This window comes from Ostrinia nubilalis, chromosome 2 (genome assembly GCF_963855985.1).
Source record: "Ostrinia nubilalis chromosome 2, ilOstNubi1.1, whole genome shotgun sequence".
Taxonomy (NCBI): Eukaryota; Metazoa; Arthropoda; class Insecta; order Lepidoptera; family Crambidae; genus Ostrinia; species Ostrinia nubilalis.
In genome coordinates, this window is record NC_087089.1 from 6,471,864 (window position 1) to 6,496,850 (window position 24,987).

At 36.6% G+C, this 24,987-nt stretch overlaps 1 protein-coding gene across 1 annotated transcript in view; it reads left to right on the forward strand.

The window, feature by feature from the left end:
• LOC135081130 (beta-1,4-glucuronyltransferase 1) overlaps positions 1-24,987 on the forward strand; it is an 81,630-nt gene that overhangs the window by 49,811 nt on the left and 6,832 nt on the right. The window contains exons 3-4 of the mRNA XM_063975874.1: positions 22,563-22,722; positions 23,435-23,746. Of these exons, the coding sequence (XP_063831944.1) occupies positions 22,563-22,722; positions 23,435-23,746 (472 nt within the window). The remainder of the gene's footprint in view (positions 1-22,562; positions 22,723-23,434; positions 23,747-24,987) is intronic.

The window sequence follows — 24,987 nt, forward strand, 5'->3', positions numbered from 1 at the left end:
AAATAGCTCAGTATTACAAGATTGCAGCAACTTGACGAGTTTATTAATAGACGAGAGGAATGTGCCTTAAGTAATCGAATTGTGTAATACACTCGACATCTAATAAATCGCACCTCCCGCGACAAGCACTTTCAAACGTATGCATCCCCACTTCCCATCAATATTGGCACCATTTAAAAGCCTAGTTCTAAACTTCATTTCATTAAAGGAAAGGTTTTTACCCCAAAAATGTGTCTTTAGAAGGATCTAGAGTCACTTCTTCAAAAAATAGGTAGTTACGCTTGAGTCAACTTTTATGGCTATAAAACTGTTAAGTTGGGATTAATCGCTATCCATCTGTTAAAGAGGACACGTGTGATCATTATTTGGTTTTATATCTTTGGTCTAATTGATCCCAGAGGTGAGCCCAAAGTGAGGTCTTTTTTCAAGTCACTTTTATGGTACCTATATGTTAATCATTTATTAAGAAATTAAATGTGTTTTTCTTTAAGAATATTTATTGGGCTTTCAAATAACACCAATATTGTTGGGGCACCATGATTGTGTCAGAAGAAAATATTTAAAGTTCGCGTCGCGGAAGGTGCGGTTTATTTGATGTTGAGTGTATTATTATTCCAGAGGGCCTAGTGCGAGTTTACATCAAACGTGCTCACTAGTGAGCGCGTCAAAAAATGACATTTAATGTATGACGGATTGTACAGCGCCCCTAGCGGGAAACGTTCAAAAACTAAATTTTTCTCATACATTTTTTAAACGCGCTCACTAGTGAACGCGTTTGATGTAAACTCACACTCAGCCCACAAAACTTTAATTTTATTAACCATGAAATTATAGAGTACCAGTATTTTAAATTAATAATACACTAAATTGGAATCAACTGGCCAATAAATATACATTTTTTTCTGCATCCATATTTAATATCATTTATGTGGAAATAATAGGCAAGTTAATTAGGTATAACACGATGATACTACCTCTACTTTAATATTTATTTAATGTTATTTAAAATACAGAAATAATTTGCAAATTAATTAACAGATAAATTAAATATTTTTATACGGAGAATATTATGTGGTACAGTTTTATTTAAAAAGAGTGTTGTTTCAAACCCTTATAAGATAAATGTGTCATTTTCCTTAAATAATCATTGTCATGTTAACTAATTTTGCGTGTGTAAGTAGCTGCGTAGCGTTGCGGTTATACATATACAATTTTAATGTCCCGATGCAAGGGCTAGAGGACAAACCACCTAATATTTTAACAAGTATGGAGAGGCTCATACACATGTGACATGTTTTAAAAGTACTTTTCATAAAAATTAAAACTGAACGTTTGCAAGTACTGGTTAAAAATATTTTCTATTGTTTTAACTTTCTCATGAAGTTCTATACCTAAATACATAAAGTGAAAATGTTAGGTACGATGCTTTGTTTTTTATAAAAGTAAGTTCATAATAGCTATCACTTTGGTCATTAGTCCCTATACCGACGTTTTATTAATTTAATTATTTATGTGTTTATAAGAAGTGCTTAACATTCTTTAATTGCACCTTTAGTAAATACTTCTAGTAATTTGAATTCTACCAATCTTTTAGTAACTATTACATCAAAATTACAATCATATACGAGTAAACCTAGGAAAAACACAATTAAACCCGTTGGCCAATTACATAACAAATTACCTACCTAGTAGATATTTAATTAATAATTAAACATACTTTTATAAATTCAACATCTAAAAGCTGTGTGAAATACCCCTACTAACACATGTGGCTTATAATGAATGTATCAACAATCAAATGACCTCTGTATGGTCGAAAGCCACAAAGCGGTGATAAAACATTATCAACAATTAAAATTTAATATTTGCATTATTATTACGGACTCGATTTTTAAATGTGATAACGGAATGCCATAAACAGCTTTTAAAGGCAATCATTCTACCTTATGCACATTATACCTAAATAATTTTGTATGTTTTTCTTATCATGACGGATTATAGATATCTAAGAATTTATCAAGCAATCTGATAAGTGATAATAGTTTCGACTGAAACAGATTGCCAATCTGAGAAAGATTAGCAGTTAATGCTATAAATAATAAGGACAAAAATGTCTATCAAATCAGCATTCTTATGATAAAAATACATTACTGATAAAGAAATGTAATAATGTTTTAAAACTTATAAAAACCCATTGGGAAATATTTTTACTAAGAAATGATAAGAATTCTTTTTTGCGTGAAGTGTAGAGTCCTTAATATTTCTTCAAAATCTGTTAGATAGTAGATTTAAATGAATGTATTACGTGAATGAGTAATCCATCTTTAAATACTCACAAACATTCGTGTTTATAAAATTTGTAGGATTTTCCGCTTCACCTTCTAAGAATTGTCATGGCTATTCATAAAAATAGTTCACCGAAGTTTCTACGTTAAGAAAAAACTATGAGTCGTTTATTTATTTCAAAGCGCTGCGTAATAAAAAAAACCTTTTTTACTTAATAATGTTACTTTTCCGGCGATGATACCTTATTTAGTCATTATAATATTATTTTTAGCATTAAATCAAACCCGATCTGGAGTTTTATAATCGTCAGATAAATCCTGAATTCCTGATTAATTCCTTTGCAAGTTTCAAACCAGTTCAGCGTCCGCCGAGTGTAATTGACTTTCATTTGTGTCTTCTATTTCTGTTAATCCATATCCAAATCCATCATATCCAACTTGCAGTGATAGGAGCGAGAGGTAGTTTTATAAATGTTGTTTTGATTTACAGTTTTAGTTAAGCTGGACATTCACGATCAATTAAACTGACGTACATAAAAAAACTGATAGATACCATGAATTTATTCAACATAATATTTCACACACACGATATGGATGTACGTGTCAGTTCAGCTCATGAGTTTAACTGACCGTTGTGTCCAGCCTTAATTTGAGTTGGAGTGTCCAACTTGAGTTGGATACTACAAAGATTAGCAAAAGGTAACAACAAAAGTTCAATGACTTCATCCATCATCTTTTATAATAAAATGTGTATTGTAGCACTGGAGCCCAAAAATTTGAAAGTCAAGGTTGATCAATCACCAGTGGGCCGCGTGGTCTTGCGCAAGAGTGGCCTGCTATCGCCGGACGCAGCCCGCGAGGGACGCTTCCACGCTAGAGTCACCAAACCATCTGATTAGTTGGGGTAAACTAATGTATGATTTAATGAAGATATAGAACAGTAAAACCCGAATGCAAAAAAACAGTAAAATTTCTGCTCTTAACAAGTATGAATCAATAAAATATCCCTCTTAATATTACGTAAAAACATGGCTTTAACTAAAGCGTATGATATCGCTTACTTCTATTATAATGTGTTAAGGTGGCAGTATTCACGTTTCTTAATTAAGGGACTCATATAAAACGGCCGTTTCTTACATAGGTAAGTATGCTACAGATTATTTTAAAAGATACAAACGGAAAACCAAACAGACAGACAGCACTTTTGGATACGTTCGAAACTCTATGAAAATACTAACATGAGCAAAAGGAAAAAAAAATATTAAGCGCTGCAAAAACGATACCGTAGCTAAATACCGTTATATCAATATTAATATTAATTAAAACGATACCTAATTAACCAATGGATGGCTACGGAAAATCTATCGTTTTTCATGTAACCCCCGTTTGTCTTAAACAAAGTGCAGTAAAGGTAAAAAACACGACAGCCGAGTTTTAATTGGACTTACCACTAGAGACTGTGAGTCGTCTACAATAATTAATAATTTGTTAGACCTGTTAACATCTCATCTACTGTTGTGATTTGTCGATGAGCTGTTAACAAGCTATCAATTAACTTTGTTAATAAATTGTACTCAATATAAATTGTTTCAGCAAACGAGGGCAGTGTTTACATGTTCCGTTCTCTGATTTAGTTTAATTTCCGTGTTGTTTTCATGCTGCGGTGACTTTCGTACAAGTGATTTCTTGAATTATTAATAAAAATTTTGGCGACTTGTATTCTTCCCGAGAATCACCTAAATTGTAGTTTAGGTACAAATAAGCGAACATTGTAAATTTTTTGCGAAAAGTTGTCATACCATCGTCATAGACGGGATGTGAAGAATATTTTTTCCCAAAAATATTCCCAAAGTTGGTTAACCTAGTGCGCACTGGCCTCGATCTTTGCGGTGAACACCACTGTCCGGATTTACGGATGAATACGCGGGAATATGAAGCACTTTCATGTAATGCAGCATGTTGTTGCAGTGATCTATTGTAATTTTCACTTGCATCATAAGCTCATAATAATTTATTTTCAGTGGGCTCCCAACGAACATTTAAAAACTATAAAATGAATCAATCGCTCATCAAAAGAATGAATCATTTAACTACTAGTAGATTAGTAAAATCAGCGTACGGAATGATATTTTTTAAATTAAGTAGGTATCACTTCTACTTTGCCTGGCCCATTCCCATTTAATTTGGGGTCGGCCCTCCGTGTTATGCGTCTCCAGGCGGCTCGGTCCTGGGTTGTCTTACTGGTAGGTATCACTTCTATAAAATATAATTACTCATATTAAACGGATTAAGAATTCTATTAACTGAGTTACTCGACCATTTCTTGTATAATTCACCAAACTGTTTTACAACGAACGTGTCACCTTCGTTTACTGCTCGCAATTAAATTCGCGATCACTGATTTCACACACACGTGAAATCTACCAAAACGAATAACTAATGACGTATTGTGAAAACGGCAAACATTTGTGAGTCAGTTTTGAAATTCCACTGGTATCTCTATACCTAATTAGAAAATATTGCCGGATTTTTGTAGATACTTAATTAGAAAATGGAAACGCCAAATATAGACGTTACAGCCGTTTTCAGGTTAAGTGTTCCGAAACAATATCTATGACCTCCGTTTAGGAGAAAACTAGACCGGACTGAAACTAAGATACTTTTTGCCAGTACGAAAGAAAAATCGAACTAAAGATTCAACCTACTAATCACAAAATAACTACCGTAAAGTAATTTAAACGTTCCGAATTCGCAGAAGTGGTGCATGATCGATTCGCAAAAAATTTCGGCACACGAACCTTGTTGTGATGTCACGCCAAAATAGACCGACATTAGCGGACGACCTCGAAGTTTTCACAAAAAATGACCGAGTGGTCTTAATTAAATTACGGCTTTATTCATAGAATCGAAATGGAAGAGCGCACGCGACCATTTCTATTGGTGCCGAATATTAGGCATAGTTATGTAAATAAACCGGTACCAGTTAGGTATCTCTCGATTTTGAAAACGAAAAGTGAAAATGTGCGAGCCGAGTGGCGACACTCGAATGCATTGGCTAAGTAAAAGCAAACAGCAAGCTCGCTGTGACAAAGAGTGAAACGTAATGTTAAACACTAACATACCTTTAAAGTTGTACTTTTAGAATCCTTGTGACAGAGAATCACAATGTCCCTAAATGCATAATATACTTTTTTAAGGACTAAATAAACTAGAGACCATGTTTCTGAATCAATAGCAAGAAGGTGCTCAATAGAATACCTATTCCCTGAAATATTGCCAATTTAGAGCTGATAATATCGCATTTAAGATGCAAATCTAAATTCCACATCAATTTTTTTACAATCCAACGTCCGTCTCTATACTATTAAAGTATACGTTCTACTAACTGTTTAACTTTTCACTTCACATCAGTAAATAGTAGGACAAACAAACTGAATGTTAGCACTTGGCACTAAATATGTCACTTTTTCAAGGTAACGTTCACGTAACTCCCATTGTGTAAACTCACAACTACTTTTACTTTCAAGATGAGCGGAAGCGTGTTAGAAATATAGCTAATAAATATGAGGTGTGAATGTAAGAGACAAAACAATTTATTGTTCTGTTAATGATGTAATTGAGAATAATCACGACATTCATATTTTCCCATTCCTTTGTTTGTTTGATGTGTTTACTTAATTTCATACGTCGTAGTTATACATTTTGGGTTGATTAAAACATCGTTAACTACTTATCTTATTGTTACACGTGTCACTAAAATTGTTAATTAATATACCTTCCTACTAAATAAGTAATCAATGCGTGACCAAAAATGTGGAAGTGATCACTTTTCGTGTTACATCTATAAGTTATCATCATCATCATCATGTCAGCCATAGGACGTCCACTGCTGAACATAGGCCTCCCCTAATGCTTTCCACATTGATCGATTGGTAGCGGCCTGCATCCAGCGCTTCCCTGCTACCTTTACGATGTCGTCGGTCCACCTTGTAGGTGGACGTCCCACGCTGCGCCTTCCGGTACGCGGCCTCCATTCCAGAACCTTGCTGCCCCATCGGCCGTCAGTTCTGCGCACTATGTGCCCTGCCCATTGCCACTTCAGCTTGCTAATCCGTCGGGCTATGTCAGCGACTTTAGTTCGTTTACGGATTTCCTCATTTCTGATTCGATCTCGCAAAGAAACATCAAGCATAGCCCTCTCCATAGCACGCTGTGCAACTTTGAGCTTCTGTATAAGGCCTATAGTGAGAGGCCACGTTTCCGAGCCATAAGTTATCACTGGTAACACACATTGATTGTAGACTTTCGTCTTCAGGCATTGGGGTATTTTGGACGAAAAGATGTTACGTAGTTTCCCGAACGCTGCCCAGCCGAGTTGGATTCGACGATTGACCTCCTTCTCGAAATTGGACCTACCTAGCTGGATCGTTTGTCCGAGGTAGACATACTTGTCGACAATCTCGAGAATTGAGCTCCCAACTGAAACTGGGTAGGGCGCAACATGGATATTCGACATAAGCTTCGTTTTGTCCATGTTCATCCTCAGGCCTACCTGTTGGGAAACTCGATTAAGGTCTTCGAGCATTGTGCCAAGATCTTCCAACGATTCTGCCATGACCACAATATAGTCGGCAAACCGAAGGTGAGTGATGTACTCGCCATTAATGTTTATGCCGAATCCTTTCCATTCCAGGAGCTTGAAAGCGTCCTCCAATGCAGCGGTGAACAGTTTCGGAGATATAACATCTCCCTGCCTAACGCCTCGCTGCAGTGGAATCGCCTTCGTGCTCTGCTCCTGTACTCGGACCGACATGGTGGCGTTTTTGTACAAGCACTTCAGCACCTCGATATACCGATAGTCAATACGGCACCGCTGGAGAGATTGTAACACTGCCCAAGTCTCAATCGAATCGAAGGCCTTCTCATAGTCCACGAACGCCAAGCATAGTGGCAAGTTATACTCCTCAGTCTTCTGTATAACCTGTCGCAGCGTATGGATGTAAACTAGGAAAAGTGGTCAGTTATATGAATCATTTATATAAAAACTGTTCAATAAAATAAAAAAGTGCAAACATACCTAAATACTAAATATTGACTGGGCTACTTGAAATATAAATTCATGGCACTTTCTCTACTGAATTGGAGTTACGGCCCTTAGATTGAGGTGCAAGGGCACAGGTCAGCCGTGCGGCCTCGATGTGAACCACCTGGTAACCATTACTTGTGATGTTTACTGGATAATCTTGAAACTCGTGATATAATGGCAGATTTGTATACGAAGCTAGGCCCTATACTTAAAGGGTAAGGCTCTATGCCCTGCATAGAGGTTCTCTACTTTACGAAGAAAAATATCATGGCTCTAAAACTATAGTTTGACAATAATCGTCAAACTTAGCTAAAAAAAATGACAAAGACTGGGTTGCACCATCTTACTTTAACTTTGACAAACGTCAAAAATGTGTCAAAATCCACACAAAAAGCACCGGTTATCGTCAAACTTACGGTCAAAGTTGGGTGGTGCAACCCAGCCTAAGAAAAGTCAAGAAATTGAAACCGGTTACCGTATTGATGATATCATCATCATCATTTTAGCCACAGAACGTCCACTGCTGAACATACGCCTCCTCCAATCTCTTCCAGATTGGCCAGTTAACGCCGTAAAAATGTACCTAAGTAGTTGTGTAAAATGCCTGAAAACAGATGAAAGTATTTTAGAAATCTTCTCATGTTGTGGCATCATACAATGTCTAACTTTAAAGCCTGTGTGGCATAAATACCATTGTTTATTTGTATGTTTATGTGTTTATGACCACGTTAACGGATTATTGTCTAGCGAACATCTTAGACGAAGTGTGTGTTATTGTTGATTATATGGCGTATAATAAAGACTCTCTTACTAATGAATGTCTATTGTGTTATGTCGGAATGTCTCTTAAATGATGGACACCCTATTACCTACTTAGAAATCACTATTACAGACTTCCTAGGCTTAATCTGTAGTGTATAGTTCTACATTCTCTTAACCAATGGCTACTAGTATTTAAAATTCAAATAAACAGACTTCCCACGGTTGAAGCAGACTCATTTCAAGTTGTTTATTTTTCTATTCGTTCTAATGCGGGTCTGCGGGTGTCTATGGGCGACGGTAATCACTTACCATCAGGTGATCCGTTTGCTCGTTTGCCTCCTATCACATAAAAAAAAAAAAAAAAAAAAAAAAAAATGCGTACTCTACCGAATTTAAAAGTACCTAACCTACATCCCGAACAAGCATTTTTTCAGCCCGTTTTGCCTTAGTCGGATAAGGGAGAGTAAATGACGCGATTTCAGTCGTAATCACAACGCAATAAAGTATCAATCTCATTGATAGCTCATTGACACGCCACACGTGGGGTCTAGTACTCTGGTACTTGCACAGAGAACCAAAACCGGTCCTGCTGAACCCATAATGCGCCACGTGTATCAATTACCGGATCAATTTGAACTCTATACCAAAGCAATTAGAAGTCACGTAACTGCTCCATAACCCTTTGTTCACTTTACAATAGCTCGTCGAAGTGAATTACGATAAAGACTTATTTCATTTTGACGCATTTAAATGTGATGATATTGATAAGTGATGTATTTTTTACATCGAACTTTATCTTTATCTTATCTTTGGGATCGTTAAGCATAAATGTGTATGATAAATAATTGTGGATTTATATCTTCGCATTATTCCATAAAATACTACATGGGAAAACATATCAGGTGGTTCCATGTAAATTAAAACCCTACCAACGATTAATTAATCTTTAGTAACAACAGCAATAAAATTTAATAAACTTTTAATTCCCAGCTACGTAAATATTTTTATATCCTTTTTATAATAAGTACATAAAATATCTTTGTAAGTTTTTTAATTAAGCCAATTTTCTCACAGTCAAAAGCCACTTTATCGTTAAATTTAATTGATGATCGCGTTCATCATAAAATAAATCAATCAATAAAAACTCATAAAAAAAACTCATATTTTCATTTATTTTTGCAAATTTAAACTCGTAGGTAGGCGTTTAACACGCACGCACTTTAACACGCCCTACCACTGTTTCGGGACAATAAATGGGCCAGTGTTGAGAAGAAGAAGCGCGTTGCAGTGGGCATCTTGTTGGTGAATGGGTGGCACTGCTCAGTTTACTCTTGTTTTTATTTTTTCTTCTTCCATTATTATGTGCCACTGTCATGTCTATGTAATTGCCTGTATTTGTGTGATGTCCATTGTAATAAATGTATCTTTCTTTCTTTCTTTCTTTCAAAAAACTCAGTCACTATTATCGAGAATTCGTCAAACGAAGATTCAGCTAGATTACACATTATTTTGACTGACAGTAACAAAGTATTGTCGATATTACGTGCTCCGAGACACGTTGCATAACAGCTTCCCAGCCATCGTAAATAATGTGGGTGTAGTAATCTAGGATAGAATAATTCCTTACAATCGTCCCAGCAATAAACACTTGGAGCCTGCATGATAAGAGATCAGGCATGGCGAGACATGGCGTGAAGATATGTACACCCGAATGGCGTTCGCAAACAGAACGGAAAACTAGGGAGTGGTTTGTGTGTAGGGTTACCATACGACAGGCACTGTCCAGGCCTTTTTGCATAAAAAAAAAGAAAATCACGCATGTCAGAAAAAAATATGACAAACTTTAGTATTTTCCCTGAAATAATTTGGTATATTATCGAGGCTAAAAGTTGCAGGAAGGCGCTGGATACAGGCCGCTGCCAACCGGCCAATTTGGAAATCATTGTGGGAGGAGGAGACTTATGCTCAGCAGTGGACGTCCTGTGACTGAAATGATGATGATGATGACTGTCGAGACTTGAAATTAGTAGATGGTAACCCTATTTGCGTGAGCCCCGACATTGAATAATGAGAGCCCACGAGATGGCACGAAATTGAAGTGTTTTATTTTAATGAACGCAAGTGTAGGTCAACCGTTGTGCGGACTAATAGGTGCAGAAGCTTGCAACCGAACTTGACCGTTATTTTGAATGCGTTAAAACACATGAAATGCACGCACCATCACTAATGATGTAATGTTACCTGAAATCTTGATTGATTTTAGAATGCAGGAAGTCATTAGCCGCATGAAATGTTTATTGCTGTTCTCGAATAAGCATTCCGCGTACGTGTAGGAAGATGACGGTAACTGTTATTTAGATTAGCAACGAATGTAACCGTGGAGGCCGCCATTAGGCGCTGGCCACATGTAGCGTACTGTAATCAATCAGCAGTACATTCTGCGCATCGGTTCTGGTATGTAAATATCACTTTACACAGAAATAATAGGTACTTACTTTTTATAGTAATTTGTAACAATAATTACTTGGCTTATAGGGCGTTCCCATGATTAGCTTGCCTCAGTTCATAAGCATTAATACATTGTATTGAGCCCCAATTTTGGCTGTTCTCTTCCAACTCCAGTCACTACGACTAAGTAAAGTAGAAGGTTTCAGTTTTGCTAAAAAAATTGTGATTGTTTGATATAAAATTCGCCATATTAAAAATAATAATAATAATAAATCTTTATTTGGCACGGGACAAAAAATGACAATTATTAATTTATTACGTAATTATGTGAGATTATGCGTGTCGAAAATGGCCAGAACTCTTTCGTGAAAAGGATGTTGCGATCGTGCTGCTTTATTGCGGGACTCTTTATTATTTTTATGTAAATAATACTATTATTAAAATTTTTGGAAAGACAAGAGCCACAAAAATTACTGGATTCATCGAATTGTAATACAGTCCTTAGTTCATTCGTGATGGGGAATTCCAATACAAAGTTGTTAACGTCTAGTCCAAGTTGCAGAGGCATCTAAACATGTGTAGCCGCTCCTATTATACCCTACTTGCTCGTGAATGAAGTGCTTGTATGTATCCTCCCGTTATGTCTTCATTGAAACTGACGAGTCTAACCGAGCTGTATAATTTTGAAGATAACCAATATAACCTATAGCTTCTAGAGCGAGCTTGTCAATAGATGTAGAGATGGTGATTATTTTTAAATTGTTTAAATAAATTGATGCTTTTCTTTGTCTTGAGGACTTCTCGATGTTGATTTTAAAATGACTGTATAAAGTATTAGTAGGAATTTAATAGGATTTATTTTTAAGTCTTGGAAATTAGTCTCATAAAAGAAGCTTTTGTTTTAAGCACCACTCTCTTTTGGATTGGACAGGATAAAAACTGTATCCCAACAAGACATATATTCGTAGGTACATTACAATTTGCTATATTACTTTTTATCACAGTTTGCATCATTTTTATGAGTAGATTCCTGAAAATGGAAGTACATAACTTAATAACATGTAGCCATGCTACGTGTATTAGCTTTGTCATAATATTTGTTAAAAACACACAAAGTAACTCCGCTACTGTGGGTGGATATGATAACAATATGTGTTTAAGTTAAAATGGGCAGTAGGTACGTTATTATGTTGTCACTAACAAAATTTGAAGAAAAATGATGAACCAGAAAGGACAGTACCATACATAAAAATAGTTCAGAAATGCTATAAGAATGTCACTATACGAGTACATTGACTCTATTAATCGCGTGTGCTTGCCCTTTTTATTTCATTTCAGCGTACCACTTTAGAAAGGTGAACCTGTTTTACAAAATTGTGAAAAATGGAGCTGCCTTCGCTTGCCGGGCGAATGTTATTCCATTTGAGCTACTTAGAAACTGGATAAACCAGTTTTAATAACCTATTTATTTATAGTGTTATAGATTTGTAGAAAGTCGTGAAAAAGTACCCTTACCTAAATTTGACGCGAAAAGATAAGCGTATTTGCAATCCCCAAATTATCTTGTGTCGATACTAAATCAGTTACAATACAACATTTACGTACTGTCAGTAAATCGTAAATTCGAACACGAGTCTCATTTTTGAAGCCGACTCTACTTATTAGCTTAATTTATGACTGTGTGGCATATTCAATTAGTGTTAGTGGTGACAATGTCACTAGGGCAAATTGTGTTTGCATCAAATTGGCCATAAATTGTAACAATAGAGGAGTTACCTAACATCAAATTAGGTCAATAAAAACTAAATCAGTGAGTTTGTGATCTCAAAAGCGAGGATATAAATATTATCTTCTACATCCTGGTGAGGAGGCTCGTCGCCTTATTTTGTGATACTGTAACGATGTTACCACCAACCAAACCGAACAGAAAAATCTGCCACACTGCGAATCGAGCCCGAGACCTCTGGGTCTGAAGCAGGTGGCCTTACCACTAGATCACAGAGGCGGTTAGTACAATTTTGGAAGAAGCTTTTCTTGAACTATGCGTAAAAGTGGTATTTTTTTTATAAAAGAACCTAATGTTCTCAATTTCTGAATCAAAGTCTTGTCATTTATCGTCGCTTGCCTCTAACTGACGTAAACTGACATTTTGCAAAATTTTCAGGCGATTAGCCAGATCGATTCGTCTTGCAAAATTGATTAAGATGGTGTAGATAACTCAGTTTCGAAAAAAATGTCAGATACGTCAGTTAGAGAGGCAAGCGACGTTATATCTAACCATATTATTGGGCAATAATGTGACCCTGTATATGGCTATTTTGTGGCTACGATAATAGCAAATTCCGGCCTTCAAGGTGTTAATATTTAGGATACAAATACATGCCTACTAAAAGGCTTTGCGAAACGCATGTTATTGACACTCAATTTCAAAAGATATGATCTATTGAAAGACGTTAAATTATGAATGGTTTAGATCACAATAGAATAGAACAGGCATAGCATGCATGACTTTCAAGAAAACTATTTATCTATTGCTTGACAAGTCGATGACTCGAACCAAATCAGTGTTTGTTGTACTCGTATATCTATTATAATCCATAGGCTTTATGCGTTACTACATTGTTATAGTCCCCACTTTTACTATTTTATTTTTACTATTTTCCCAATTACCTTAAATTTATTTGTGCAGTCGAGTGTTAGTCAGATCTTCACTAATGTGTCTATTATTTTTTTAAATCAAATACAATCATGAAATCACGAATTTACTACAAATACAATTGTCCAATTCATCATGATCTTTGACTCTGCATAACACTTACTTGTTGGTACTTTTTAGCTCATTTTCCATAGTCAAAACCCTATTACATACATAATACAGGGTGTTAGGTAAATGGGTATATGAGCCGACACTAGCCCATGTTAACATGGTCATATAAATGGTATGGTGAAGTCAGAAAATTGATATATTCATTTTAATTATTTTATTTTTCATACAAATCGGATTTTATAAAATTATTTTTTTATGAAAATTAAAAAAAAAAAAATTATATCAAATTTCTGACTTCACCATACCATTTATATGACCATGTTAACATGGGCTAGTGTCGGCTCATATACCCATTTATCTAACACCCTGTACATTTTGCAATAAAGTTCATTTCCATTTTACGTAATTATGAGTTACCGTAGGCACGTACCACGTACGTACAGTGCAATAAAATGCATCCGCTAATTGGGCCATCAAAATTAAGCACAATCAGACATCTGTAATTGAAATGACTACTCAAAGTCAAAGTCAAAATTTCTTTATTTGTTTGGACTAATAAATAGTTCTTACAAATCGTCATTTTGCTCTTAAGGAGCCTCTACATGTCTCATAATCTTTTTACCCTACCAGCGCTTCGAGACCAACATTTGGCAAGTGCTGAGAAGAAGCGCCGCAACAAACTCAGTCACCACTGTCTGCCGGTTAATATAAATAAATAGAAATAGTAGTAGTAGGTACATTCGATTCAGGAGCAGTTCACTGAATTTACCATGCATTCTTGTATGGTGTATCTTATAAGAATGGGTATACAAGATTGCGTGGTATATTAAACAAGGTAGTGACGTGCTAATATCTAGACTTACATATTAAGATACTAGTAGAAATGACTCGCATACATAAATTTGAATAACTTGGATTGACCAGTCCCCGAAAGCAGCGCCTGTTCACAGACATGACGAGTGAACCAGCCATCGCTTTTTATTGAGCCTACACTTCCGACACAGGAATGCGAACTGCATATTTTTAGTAAGTCATTCATTGCCCCTCAATTTTCTGGCCAATTAGCAGAGAATTCCCCTTGAGCTATATTATTAGTAGTGTCCGACCGAATATGGATTTTCAGCCGAAAACGGAAACGAAAACGAAGCTTCGGCTGCAGTCTCATTTTCGGCCGAAAACGAAAACGAAAATGACCTTCAACTCTCAAATTTCAATCTGAAATTATGTAAAATCTTTGAAAATGTTTTGACCAAAAACATAATGACGTTTGACAGTTGTTTTTGATAAGGATTGATTAAAGAAAACCGGCATTAAAACACAAAAAATTGAATTATGAATTCTTAATAGAATATTATTTCCGGTGTATATTGAAATATTGGGAAGTGAAGAAGAAATAAAGGGTGTCCAGTGGGAATTTTTCAACTTCAAAAATGATTCATACAAATAAATTAATTATTTTTTATTATTTATTACTAATGCAAACTGGAGTTTAACAATGCGGATTTATTTTTTTATAGGCAATGTCTTTTAAATGATGCCCGTTTTACTATAGGTACTCTCACAGCCGGACCCTTACATTCGCAACTATGCGAGAGCAAATCGCGCTAATAATTTTCCTGCAACTTCACGGCGGATATTTTCTTACAGAACCTGGATTATTTAAGGATTGTTTGCTGTAAACTTTTGACTTGAGATATCCCCACAAGAAAAAGTCGCATGGTGTGAGATCTGGTGACCGAGGCGGCTAGAAAAAATAGTCCTCAGTGTCTCCATCGAGGTACTCTCCGTGTGTGGTGAGACACCTTCTTGCTGAAATAGTAGTTGGCCGGGATGCAGTTGCAGTTGTGGTATCAGACATTCATCGATCATTCGACAATACATTTCAAATACTTATTGTTCAACTGCGAACGCTCTGTAGGCTCCCGACCAGTGACTCATGGCGTATTTCAAATCCGCATTAGACTCTATTTTGAAACAATTAAACTTAATGTTGGAAAGTATGTATATCAAAATAGTATATAGTAATTAAAAAAAAGAAAAATAAAAGACAGTCGTAAGTCAGCAACTGACTCGTTTTACTTATAGGTTATGGGCCCAGACCCATTTTAAGTGAAAAAATAGTTTTATTGTAGTATTTTTCGTGTTGAGTCAGTTAAAATGAGTTCCAGTTATCTCGCTAACGTGCCAAAGTTAAAAGGTCGCGAAAATTTCGACGATTGGGCGTTCGCAGTGGAGAACTTGCTAGTTCTGGAGGGTGCAGAGAAGTACCTAAAGCAAGAAGGAACGGGTGCAGTCGCAGAAGCGGCAGATGCAAAGACTCGAGCAAAAATGATTTTGACGATTGATTCATCATTATTTGTGCACATAAAGGATACAACGACCGCGAAGGAATTGTGGACAAAACTGCGTTCTTTGTTCGACGATTCAGGATTTTCACGGAGAATAACGTTGCTTCGTCACCTGATTTCTATAAGGTTGGAAAGCTGTGAAAATATGACGAATTATGTGACACAAATAGTTGAAACGTCTCAACGTTTAAGCGAAACAGGATTCGCTATAAATGATGAATGGGTTGGTTCATTGTTACTTGCTGGTTTACCTGAGCGATTCATGCCTATGATAATGGCGATAGAGCACTCCGGGATTCAAATAACCGCGGACTCGATCAAGTCGAAATTACTTGATATGGAAGTGGAAGATCTAAGTGAAACGGAACGTAGCTCGGCATTAGCAGCGAAATGGCAGAAAAAACCGGTTAAACAGAACAGCACTAGCAAACATGGCGGACAGACAACCAGTACGTCAAAGTCAGGAAATGTCAACAACACGAAAACAATAATTTGTTATCGTTGCAGAGAAATTGGTCATTACCGTAACCAGTGTCCAATTTTAGAGGAGAAAACAGAAACTAAGAAACAGAATAATGCTTTCAACGTTGTATTTCTCAGTGGAGGTTTCAGTAAAAGTGATTTTTACATCGACTCCGGTGCAAGTATGCACATGACACCGAATGAATGTTGGCTGAAAAATCCTCAATACTCATCAAGTTTACCAGAGATCATCGTTGCCAATAAGACGAAAATTCCTGTTTTATGTTCAGGTGACATAGAAATAACGACAAGTTGCAATTACGACGTAACTGTGAAGAATGCGTTGTGAGTACCAAGTCTCACGACTAACCTCTTGTCGGTGAGCGAGTTGATTAAAAACGAGAACAGCGTCGTATTTAAGCCGAATAAATGTCTCGTAAAGAACAGACTGAACAAGTTGGTTGCAGTAGCTGATCTGGTTGATGGAGTATATAAGGTGAGAGTAAAAGCACAGAGTTGCTTATTGACAACAGTCGGTGGAGTCACATGGCACAGACGGTTTGGTCACGTTAATAGCACGGACATGAACAAGATGAAGAGCTGTGGATTGGTAGAAGCTGTTACTGTTCCAGTAGAGACCACAGATTCAGTGGGGGAGTTGCTGGAGGAATCTGCGGTGAATCCAGAATACTCTTTTGTTCAGTCGAGTTCCAGTGGGTGTAAAGATAAGCCAGACTGTGAAGAACCAAAGAAAAGGCAAAGAAAGAAGCCAGAAAGTTATGGTTGTGCAAATTTGCGTACTACGTCTATAGGAGAAGATAGCATGACTTATGCTGAAGCTGTCAGTGGTCCTAGGAAGCAACAGTGGTTGCAGGCGATGGCGGAAGAGCTGCAGTCATTTGACGACAACCAAGTTTGGGAGATTGTTGATGCTCCAGATGGCGCTAGCGTAGTACAGTGCAAATGGTTATTTAAAAAGAAAACTGAATGTAATACTAAATTATTCAGGATTGCATTGGAATTATGCAAAGAGAATTTTAGAGTATTTGTTAAAAAACAAAAGTTATTGTTTGAGATGTTCTTAAGTAAAAAGCAAAGAACTGCAGAGAAACTCTCAGTAGCTGTGAGGCAGAGTACATGGCTTTGTCAGAAGCATGTAGAGAGAGGCTATATATTTGCAAAATTTGTAATGTGAATTGATAGGTTGTTACAATGAGTTTATGCAAGCACTTGGTATTGTTTTGATAAAAGTAAATTTAATTATTATTTCCTAGTTTTGTGTTTGTATAGACTGTGAGATTGTAAATGTATAGTGTAATAGATATTTAGATTATTTGCTATTTTGATATAGTGGGGGTGTTGGAAAGTATGTATATCAAAATAGTATATAGTAATTAAAAAAAAGAAAAATAAAAGACAGTCGTAAGTCAGCAACTGACTCGTTTTACTTATACTTAATGAAAACTCTTTGGTTTTATTTGTATTCAATTTTGAACTTGGAAAATTTTCGCTGGACACCCTTTACAACGTAACCTCACTTCAAAACTTAAAAAGAGTGTGACAATACCGCGTCCGTTCAAGTCTGATTGGAACCATGAGTGCATCAGATTCACTCCCGAAGATATCGGAACGATAAACGTCCCCATCTTATTCACGTATTTCTGATATTCGGTTTGGCCGAAGCTTCGGCTGGTTTTTGGCCGAAAACGAAAATATGGCCGAATGACCATTTTTTGGCCGAAAATGGCCGAAAACGAAAACGAAAACGAATATTCGGTCGGTCACTAATTATTAGATATTTATAAGAGAAAAAGGTACAGAAATACCCATCATAGAAGTATGATCAAGTATGAAACATGCAATTCAAAAAATATTATTGGTCTACTGCCTCAATCCATATTGTGCGATTCATTTCTGCCGGCCTACATATGACCGCAGTGTGGGTAACAGTACGAGGTGCTGTGCCGTAATGGTGCACTGCCTCGCACTCGCATCTGGGTTGACCGCAAGAAAGCTGGCCTGAACTGCAGTCACGTGATGTTTCACACGTAAATTAATAAAATCACAGTTATCGCCTCTTCTGTTCCAAATTGAACTATGTCAATCAAAAGACGTTCTAATTAACACGGATTTTTTATTAATGAACATTTTTTATTATGTTTCATCTTTCCACATAATTAAAGCATCTTGTATGCTTATGGAGCAACATTAGTAAAAGTTGTTTGTATTGATGAGCGCATTCACCTCCATAAATATGGCGTGGACAAAAATAAACATTCTGTATATTAATTTCTATAATAATGTCCTCAAAACACGCTGTAGCTTTATAATATATCTTCACTGCAAAAACTGATCTAATGTAAAGAAAAATAATGGTACAAGGTTATAATAAAACACTAATTTTCCTTAATTGCAATTACCTCATATAAACTGCAGTTTATATTACTTAACGTACGCCATCAACTTAGCCACTTAACTCGGACTTGAAGTCAACGTGAAATTATTTTGGCGGCCCTGGGAGTTCACTTTATTAACGAAACGATAAAAAAAAAGCTATAACTGCTCTTATTAAACTAATTGTTTGAATTACGTTTTGAATTGCGCTTTACATAACAAATGATCGACACGCTTGACAGAAACCGAATGGACTGTAATATCGAAAATGTATCAAGGTTTAGTACTGTCCCCTTCAACAACAAGGCAACTGTTTTATGCGACAGTTTAAAAATACAAAACATTAACGAAAACGTTATTGCTTGCGTTAAATAAATTAATAGTTGGGTTGGGGTTCGTACAGATATTGATCTAACAAAAAATACTTCCCCGACGCCCATACGAATCTATGGGGTGGTGTAGGTATAGTCTATAGAGTAGTGTATTTAAACATGGAGTGTGGGCTTGTTTGCTCCGCCACTTACAGCCGTGTAGCTTGTTAGTTAAAAAAGCTCCTATTAGTAAAAGTTAACTAGAGTTCTTATTACGTCGTATAAATAAGTAAAATAAGTCCCTGCGACTCGTGGAATTTGTAATTTCTGCTGAAACTACTGTTCAGCAAAATGATACACATTCAGGCATTATTGCCCGCTGCCATATAATTTGTACTGACAACCTAATAGTTATAAATACATAGCATGATAAATAGCGACACAAAGTATACTAAAAAATGTTACAATACAAATATTTTTTCTACGGTATGCATAATGCCCTGCAAACTGTATAAGGCCGTGTGTACCGGTCAGCTACGAGTAGAGTCACGCGACGCTATAGTTGCGTAGTTTCCACTCGTAAACTTTTTGACGAAAGCTCAGCAGTGTAGAGCTTTCCTTCTCTGTCTTTTTACTTTTTTTATGCATAACAAAGCATGTATTTGACCACAATCGCACCTACTACTATTGCTATTACTATTACTATTGCTGTACTTTTTGATTCATCATCATCATTTCAGCCACAGGACATCCACTGCTGAACATGGGCCTTCTCCAATGATTTCCACATAAATTAAAATGTGTTATGAATTAAAATCAAAGCGAAAACAATCTAGGAACTACTTTTTTGAATTCAAACAATGAAAAAAGTAGTTGAATAATTTAACCTTTTTTAATGCCAGACCCAGAAAATACCCGTTCTATACCTACATTATTAACATCTGTGCTAGTTGACTCGTACAAAGCAAACATGGCACAAATGCCAGTCTGTCGCACCCTCCAGAATTAACCCCCACAGGATCGAACGGTCTACAAAACACAACTATACATAACCTAGGTACAGTCACCTTTACACCCTAAAAAACCTTAAACCTTAACCAGTTGGAATAAGGACCGAAATGTAGAGTGCATTCAAACGTTTGCGCTGATTGAAATTTGTGGATGCGAAAATTAAATTTTGAATCACCCTTCAATTTACTTAGGGTTAACTCGCGTGAGGTGCCTTTATTAAATAAGCTTTATTTATACCAAGCAAGAGTAGTATTTGAATTACATTTACATGAGAGTTCCTCTAGCGCAATATGAAAAGATGCTATAAAACTAGGTAGGTATAAAAAACAAAGGACCTAACTGATTAGATGACTAAAGGTAAATCCAGAAACTGCTCAAGGCAAATGAGTCTAGGAAAGATAGTTACGTCATTGGTCATTTAGACTGCATAATGATATAATTACACACTAAAATGCTTCAAAATAACTGCGCAAACCACCAACATTGCCCTTCTAAAAATACGATTGTCAGTTGTTTATCTTATTTAGCGACACACGTCCTACTTGTTATTTCCTCCCCGTTCGTAATACCGCTTTTATTTGTATAATAACTTCACTTGTAATATCGAATTCCAAGCCAAGGTAATCGAGGCAGCATAGTTGTGGCATGTGATGTTGAATAGAAATCTCCATTTAAATAACACTTAAGATGGCATTGCGCACCGTTGCGTCCTACAGTGCATTGTGCCGGCAATACGCGGTTTATTCGCTGTATTGGGGATTGGGGATTGAGTGAAGGAATTCTTTGTGCCTTCCAGACTGCAGGTAGACAAGTAACATTTAGACTGTTGTGCAACCTATTATGTCATGAGATGCATCATGAAAGATTCTGCTTATCCAATAGCTGTATATGTCTAGATAGACAAGATCCATTAGGTATTATGAAACCACTGCATTTCGGTGCATTCTCTATTTGGCCTCATTTATGATGCTTCAAACATCAAGATCGACATTCAATTGTTTTTAAAGTATTTTAACAAGAATGTATGTCATTTATTTGGTCAGCTAATTGCACATTAACTATAGAATCTTAGGCAGTTTTAATAGGAGCAATTCTGATAGAAAATCACAACGTTTTTACTTTGATGACTTCAATGGTTCGAACATGCAAATCATAATGAAATGTCAGGCGTCGTGAAATGTGGAATTTGTGATCTGACCTAGAAACCCCGTGGCAAGCCTCACCTTTTGCCTGGCGCCATTTTTCTTCGACCACCAACAGGGGTTGAAAAGGCTTTCCCCTCAATCGATAACTCATTTACCCAAATGCACAACCAGGATGTTAATGACTGGCAAACAGCAACTTTTTCATTATATTTTTTGCCTTGAAAGCTTTTTTGTGTCGAAAAAGAAAATAAAATTCAATTTGAGTAAAACTGTGCCAGGAGGGGTTAAAAAACGAAACTTTTAATAATGATTGATTTATTGTTTATTGACTTATTTATATTAATATTTAAAAAATACAGCTTCTAGTTGTCAAAAAGGCAGTAGACACGTCTATCCACTGAATAGCGGCTCTACCAGTACGGCGCAAAAAGTCGCATATTTAGATTAAATGTGCATGCATACAATAACGTTTACAATGTTAATTGGCGATGAAAAAGGTCAACTTGTAACCAGTGCAGTGCAGTCATTTAGAACGGATTAAGAAGTTTATCCATTATATCTTGTTCAAATAAACAAGTGACAATCGAAAAGATCAGCCAAAACTATAAAACAAGGTTTTAATTTATATTAAACAAGTGACAATCGCTGTGATCATCAGCCAAAAGTTTAAAATAAGAAGATTTTCCATTAAGGAAACAAATGACAATCGCTGCGGTCAAAACTTACACACTCTTCGGACTTTCCCGGTGTTTACTTTTAAAAACAGCCAAGGTTGGTAGTAAAATAGTGGCGCTCAACCAGTGGCGGAACCGTAAATATCGTAAGTCACGCGAGTGGATTCCCCTCGCTTCACGGCATATTGATTAACACACATACCTACAACCTCCCAGTTCTCGCACCTGCGACAGTCATCTCTCGTGAACTTTAAATGCTAACTAACCATCAGTTGTTTATGCCACCAATGACGATGACCCGGCTGATTACTTAACGACAGACATTTTCCGCGACCGTTCCAATACTTGTGTTGATCGCTTATTTATCAATTGAGTTTGATTGTTTTGAGGTGAACAAACTCATGCACCGAGAATTTTAGGGTTCCGTACTCAAAATTGAGGGGACCTGTATCATGCTTCGCTGTTTGACTGTCAGTGGACTGAATCTCATTAATCGTAAAAAGGTGGGCGATTGACATTTCCTCGGAATACTCAATATGTATATTTTATTGCCGCTATATCAACAGAAAATAAAAAAATAATAAAACTAAAAATTAAGAGAGCGTGTTCTGTGTTCGTTGTGTATTTTATATGTTGTTTTGCGAGAGACCGAAAATTACGCGAGCAAAGCTGCGCGAAATAGCTATAAAGATACTTTCATTACCGTATTTTATTTCTGTTCAAATGAGGTACCTACGCAACTATGAAATTTACAAGATAGCACCTTTTAAAACCAAATAAGGACACTGCACAATTACACATACCTTAATGTCATCGTCCGTTTATCCTTTATCTGGTCGGTTCTTCACCACTATTTTGTCCTCTTCCAGATGGATGGCGCCAGTCAGCCTGGCCATCCATGCGCCGGGAGCCGACGTGGTCCCCACGGTGAACAGCATCAGGTACCTTCGCGACTGTCTCGGCAACGACCTGATCCGCCAGTTCGTCACCTTCCACGTCTTCTTCAGCAACAAGCACATACCCACTAAGGTACGTATTAAAATTTGATCAATTTAAAGTTATAAAATGAGAGAGAGATACAAAATTATAAACAACTATCTGTACCGTGACTTTGCCCGCAGCAACTGTCTGTCAGAACTCAATCCAAAATTCATCAAAATCCACTTATTAAGTAATATAGACTAAACCTAAGTCCAGTATCTACAGTTATTTTACTCCACATAATATTTAAAATTAAATAATTCACTTGGAGAACGTAACCAATCAGAACAAATGCTCTTTTTATAAAGCGACAGACCCCCTACGCTGCTGCTTAACAGTAAATCATATCCATGGGTACAATAAAATAAATAACCGTCCTAATGCTTATAGAAACTCATTTATCATCTTTACCATGCTTATCAGCTTTGCAAAAAACGAACCGCTGCAAACTGGATCAACTAGATTCCTACTTTTAGCACGCCACGATAAGTCACCACTCACCATGATTAATAGTCGGAATCCTCAACAGAAAGAATTAACCTACTAAAGTTTTTTCACATCGCATACCTACCGAATATAGAATAACCAAAAGTTTCTGGTGAGCTGGATGACTTTTGTTGGTAATTTAGAAGCATAATTCGAGTTAACGACTCAAGTTTTTACAGCTTTATTTCACGAAACTAAAGCCACGAAAGTTTCATGCATTAGTGTTCGAAATAAACCTCTAAATGTTACATAACTATTAACCTTTTTTTTTCAGATTCCTGACCCGAACGTATTCTTGAATGTACCATACAACTGCACAGTCACACCTCCGTTTATATCAATAAGAGCAAACGAAACGTATATGAAACAGAAGAACCTGCTTTACCCAGTAAATGTTGCTAGGAACATCGCGAGGGACTCTGCACTGACGCACTACATCCTGCCTTCCGATATAGAGCTGTACCCAAGCCCTAACTTGGTGCCCCGATTCCTGAACATGATCGCACGAAACGCGAAACCGCTTAATACCTCAACCAAACCTCGAGTCTTTCCAATAAGCATATTTGAAGTTGACGCCAAAGTTCACGTAAGTAACAGCTTTTATCATAATAATCTTTTCTTAAAAATAACGTTTAACGTGTGACACACAACAGCGTTGTAACAGTTCATAAAATATCTTAATTTAATGGCGTCCGATCGCTATTGAACTACTGTAATTTGTAATGACTCGATTGCGATGAGTAAACGTGGAGTTTTTTCGTAGAAATGGGGTTCCTCTAAATCTGCAATATCCCGATCTTAAAACCCACAATTAGGCTGGCATATCCTCTCGGAAAACAAACACAGGACTGTGATACGATAGACTCCTCCATTCTATTAAGGCATCAGTGCCGTAACTAGCCTTTTATGCGCCCGGTGCGAGAAATATAAAAAAAATGTAACCTTCTACGGGTGCGGAGCGATTGTGTAAGGTTGTTCATGGATGGAAAATGAATACAATTGATCATCAATCATTTACCTAAATTCGAAATTTTGACCATTCCATGAAGACCGAAAAGTGACCGGTCGTATAAAAACGTTTCATGGATTTGCGTTTCACTATCGAAAAACATTGGCTAAAACTCATTTTTTATAACAAATAATAAATCAAATTCATGTTTAAATGCAGTTTATGACATATTTTTTAAATTGTCACTATTAATATTTTTTACTGAATAACCTGTAAAAGTTAATTCTACAATTTCTGAAAAATCACCTAAAAGTAACCTTTTCATTAGTGTAACCTAAAAGTAACCAATGCAGTTCAAAAGTAACCTAAAAGGTTACAAAAGTAACCTTCTGGCAACACTGCGGCTATCTGGATGCGTGATTCTCGATGTATCGGGGAATCCCCGAACATTGGGTGGGACGGCGCGGCGCGGCAGAATGGAACGTTTGTGAATCGTTTAGTTTTGTAAGTCATCCTTTTCACTCTTGTCGAACGATGAATTTTCTATCTATCTCTCGCACGCTAGTGCGTCAGTAACGCCGCACGTAGTTTTAATGAATAAAATCAAAGATAAAGGGAGGACCAATGAATGTGGCTGACAGCAATGACAGCGTAACGTGAACTATATGTACATCTCCTCAGCTAGATTGACAGATTTGCTTAGAACTTCTAAGTTAGAAGTGGCGCCCTCCAAATGAATATAGACAGAAATTGTCTCATAGTTACGGTATAGGTACTTTTGTTTGTGTATGTAATATTGCGAGCAAGACAAGGTGGATTTATATTTGTCTGATGTGTCGTGACGTGACGCGTCAGAACTGTATCGGTTCCATACATAA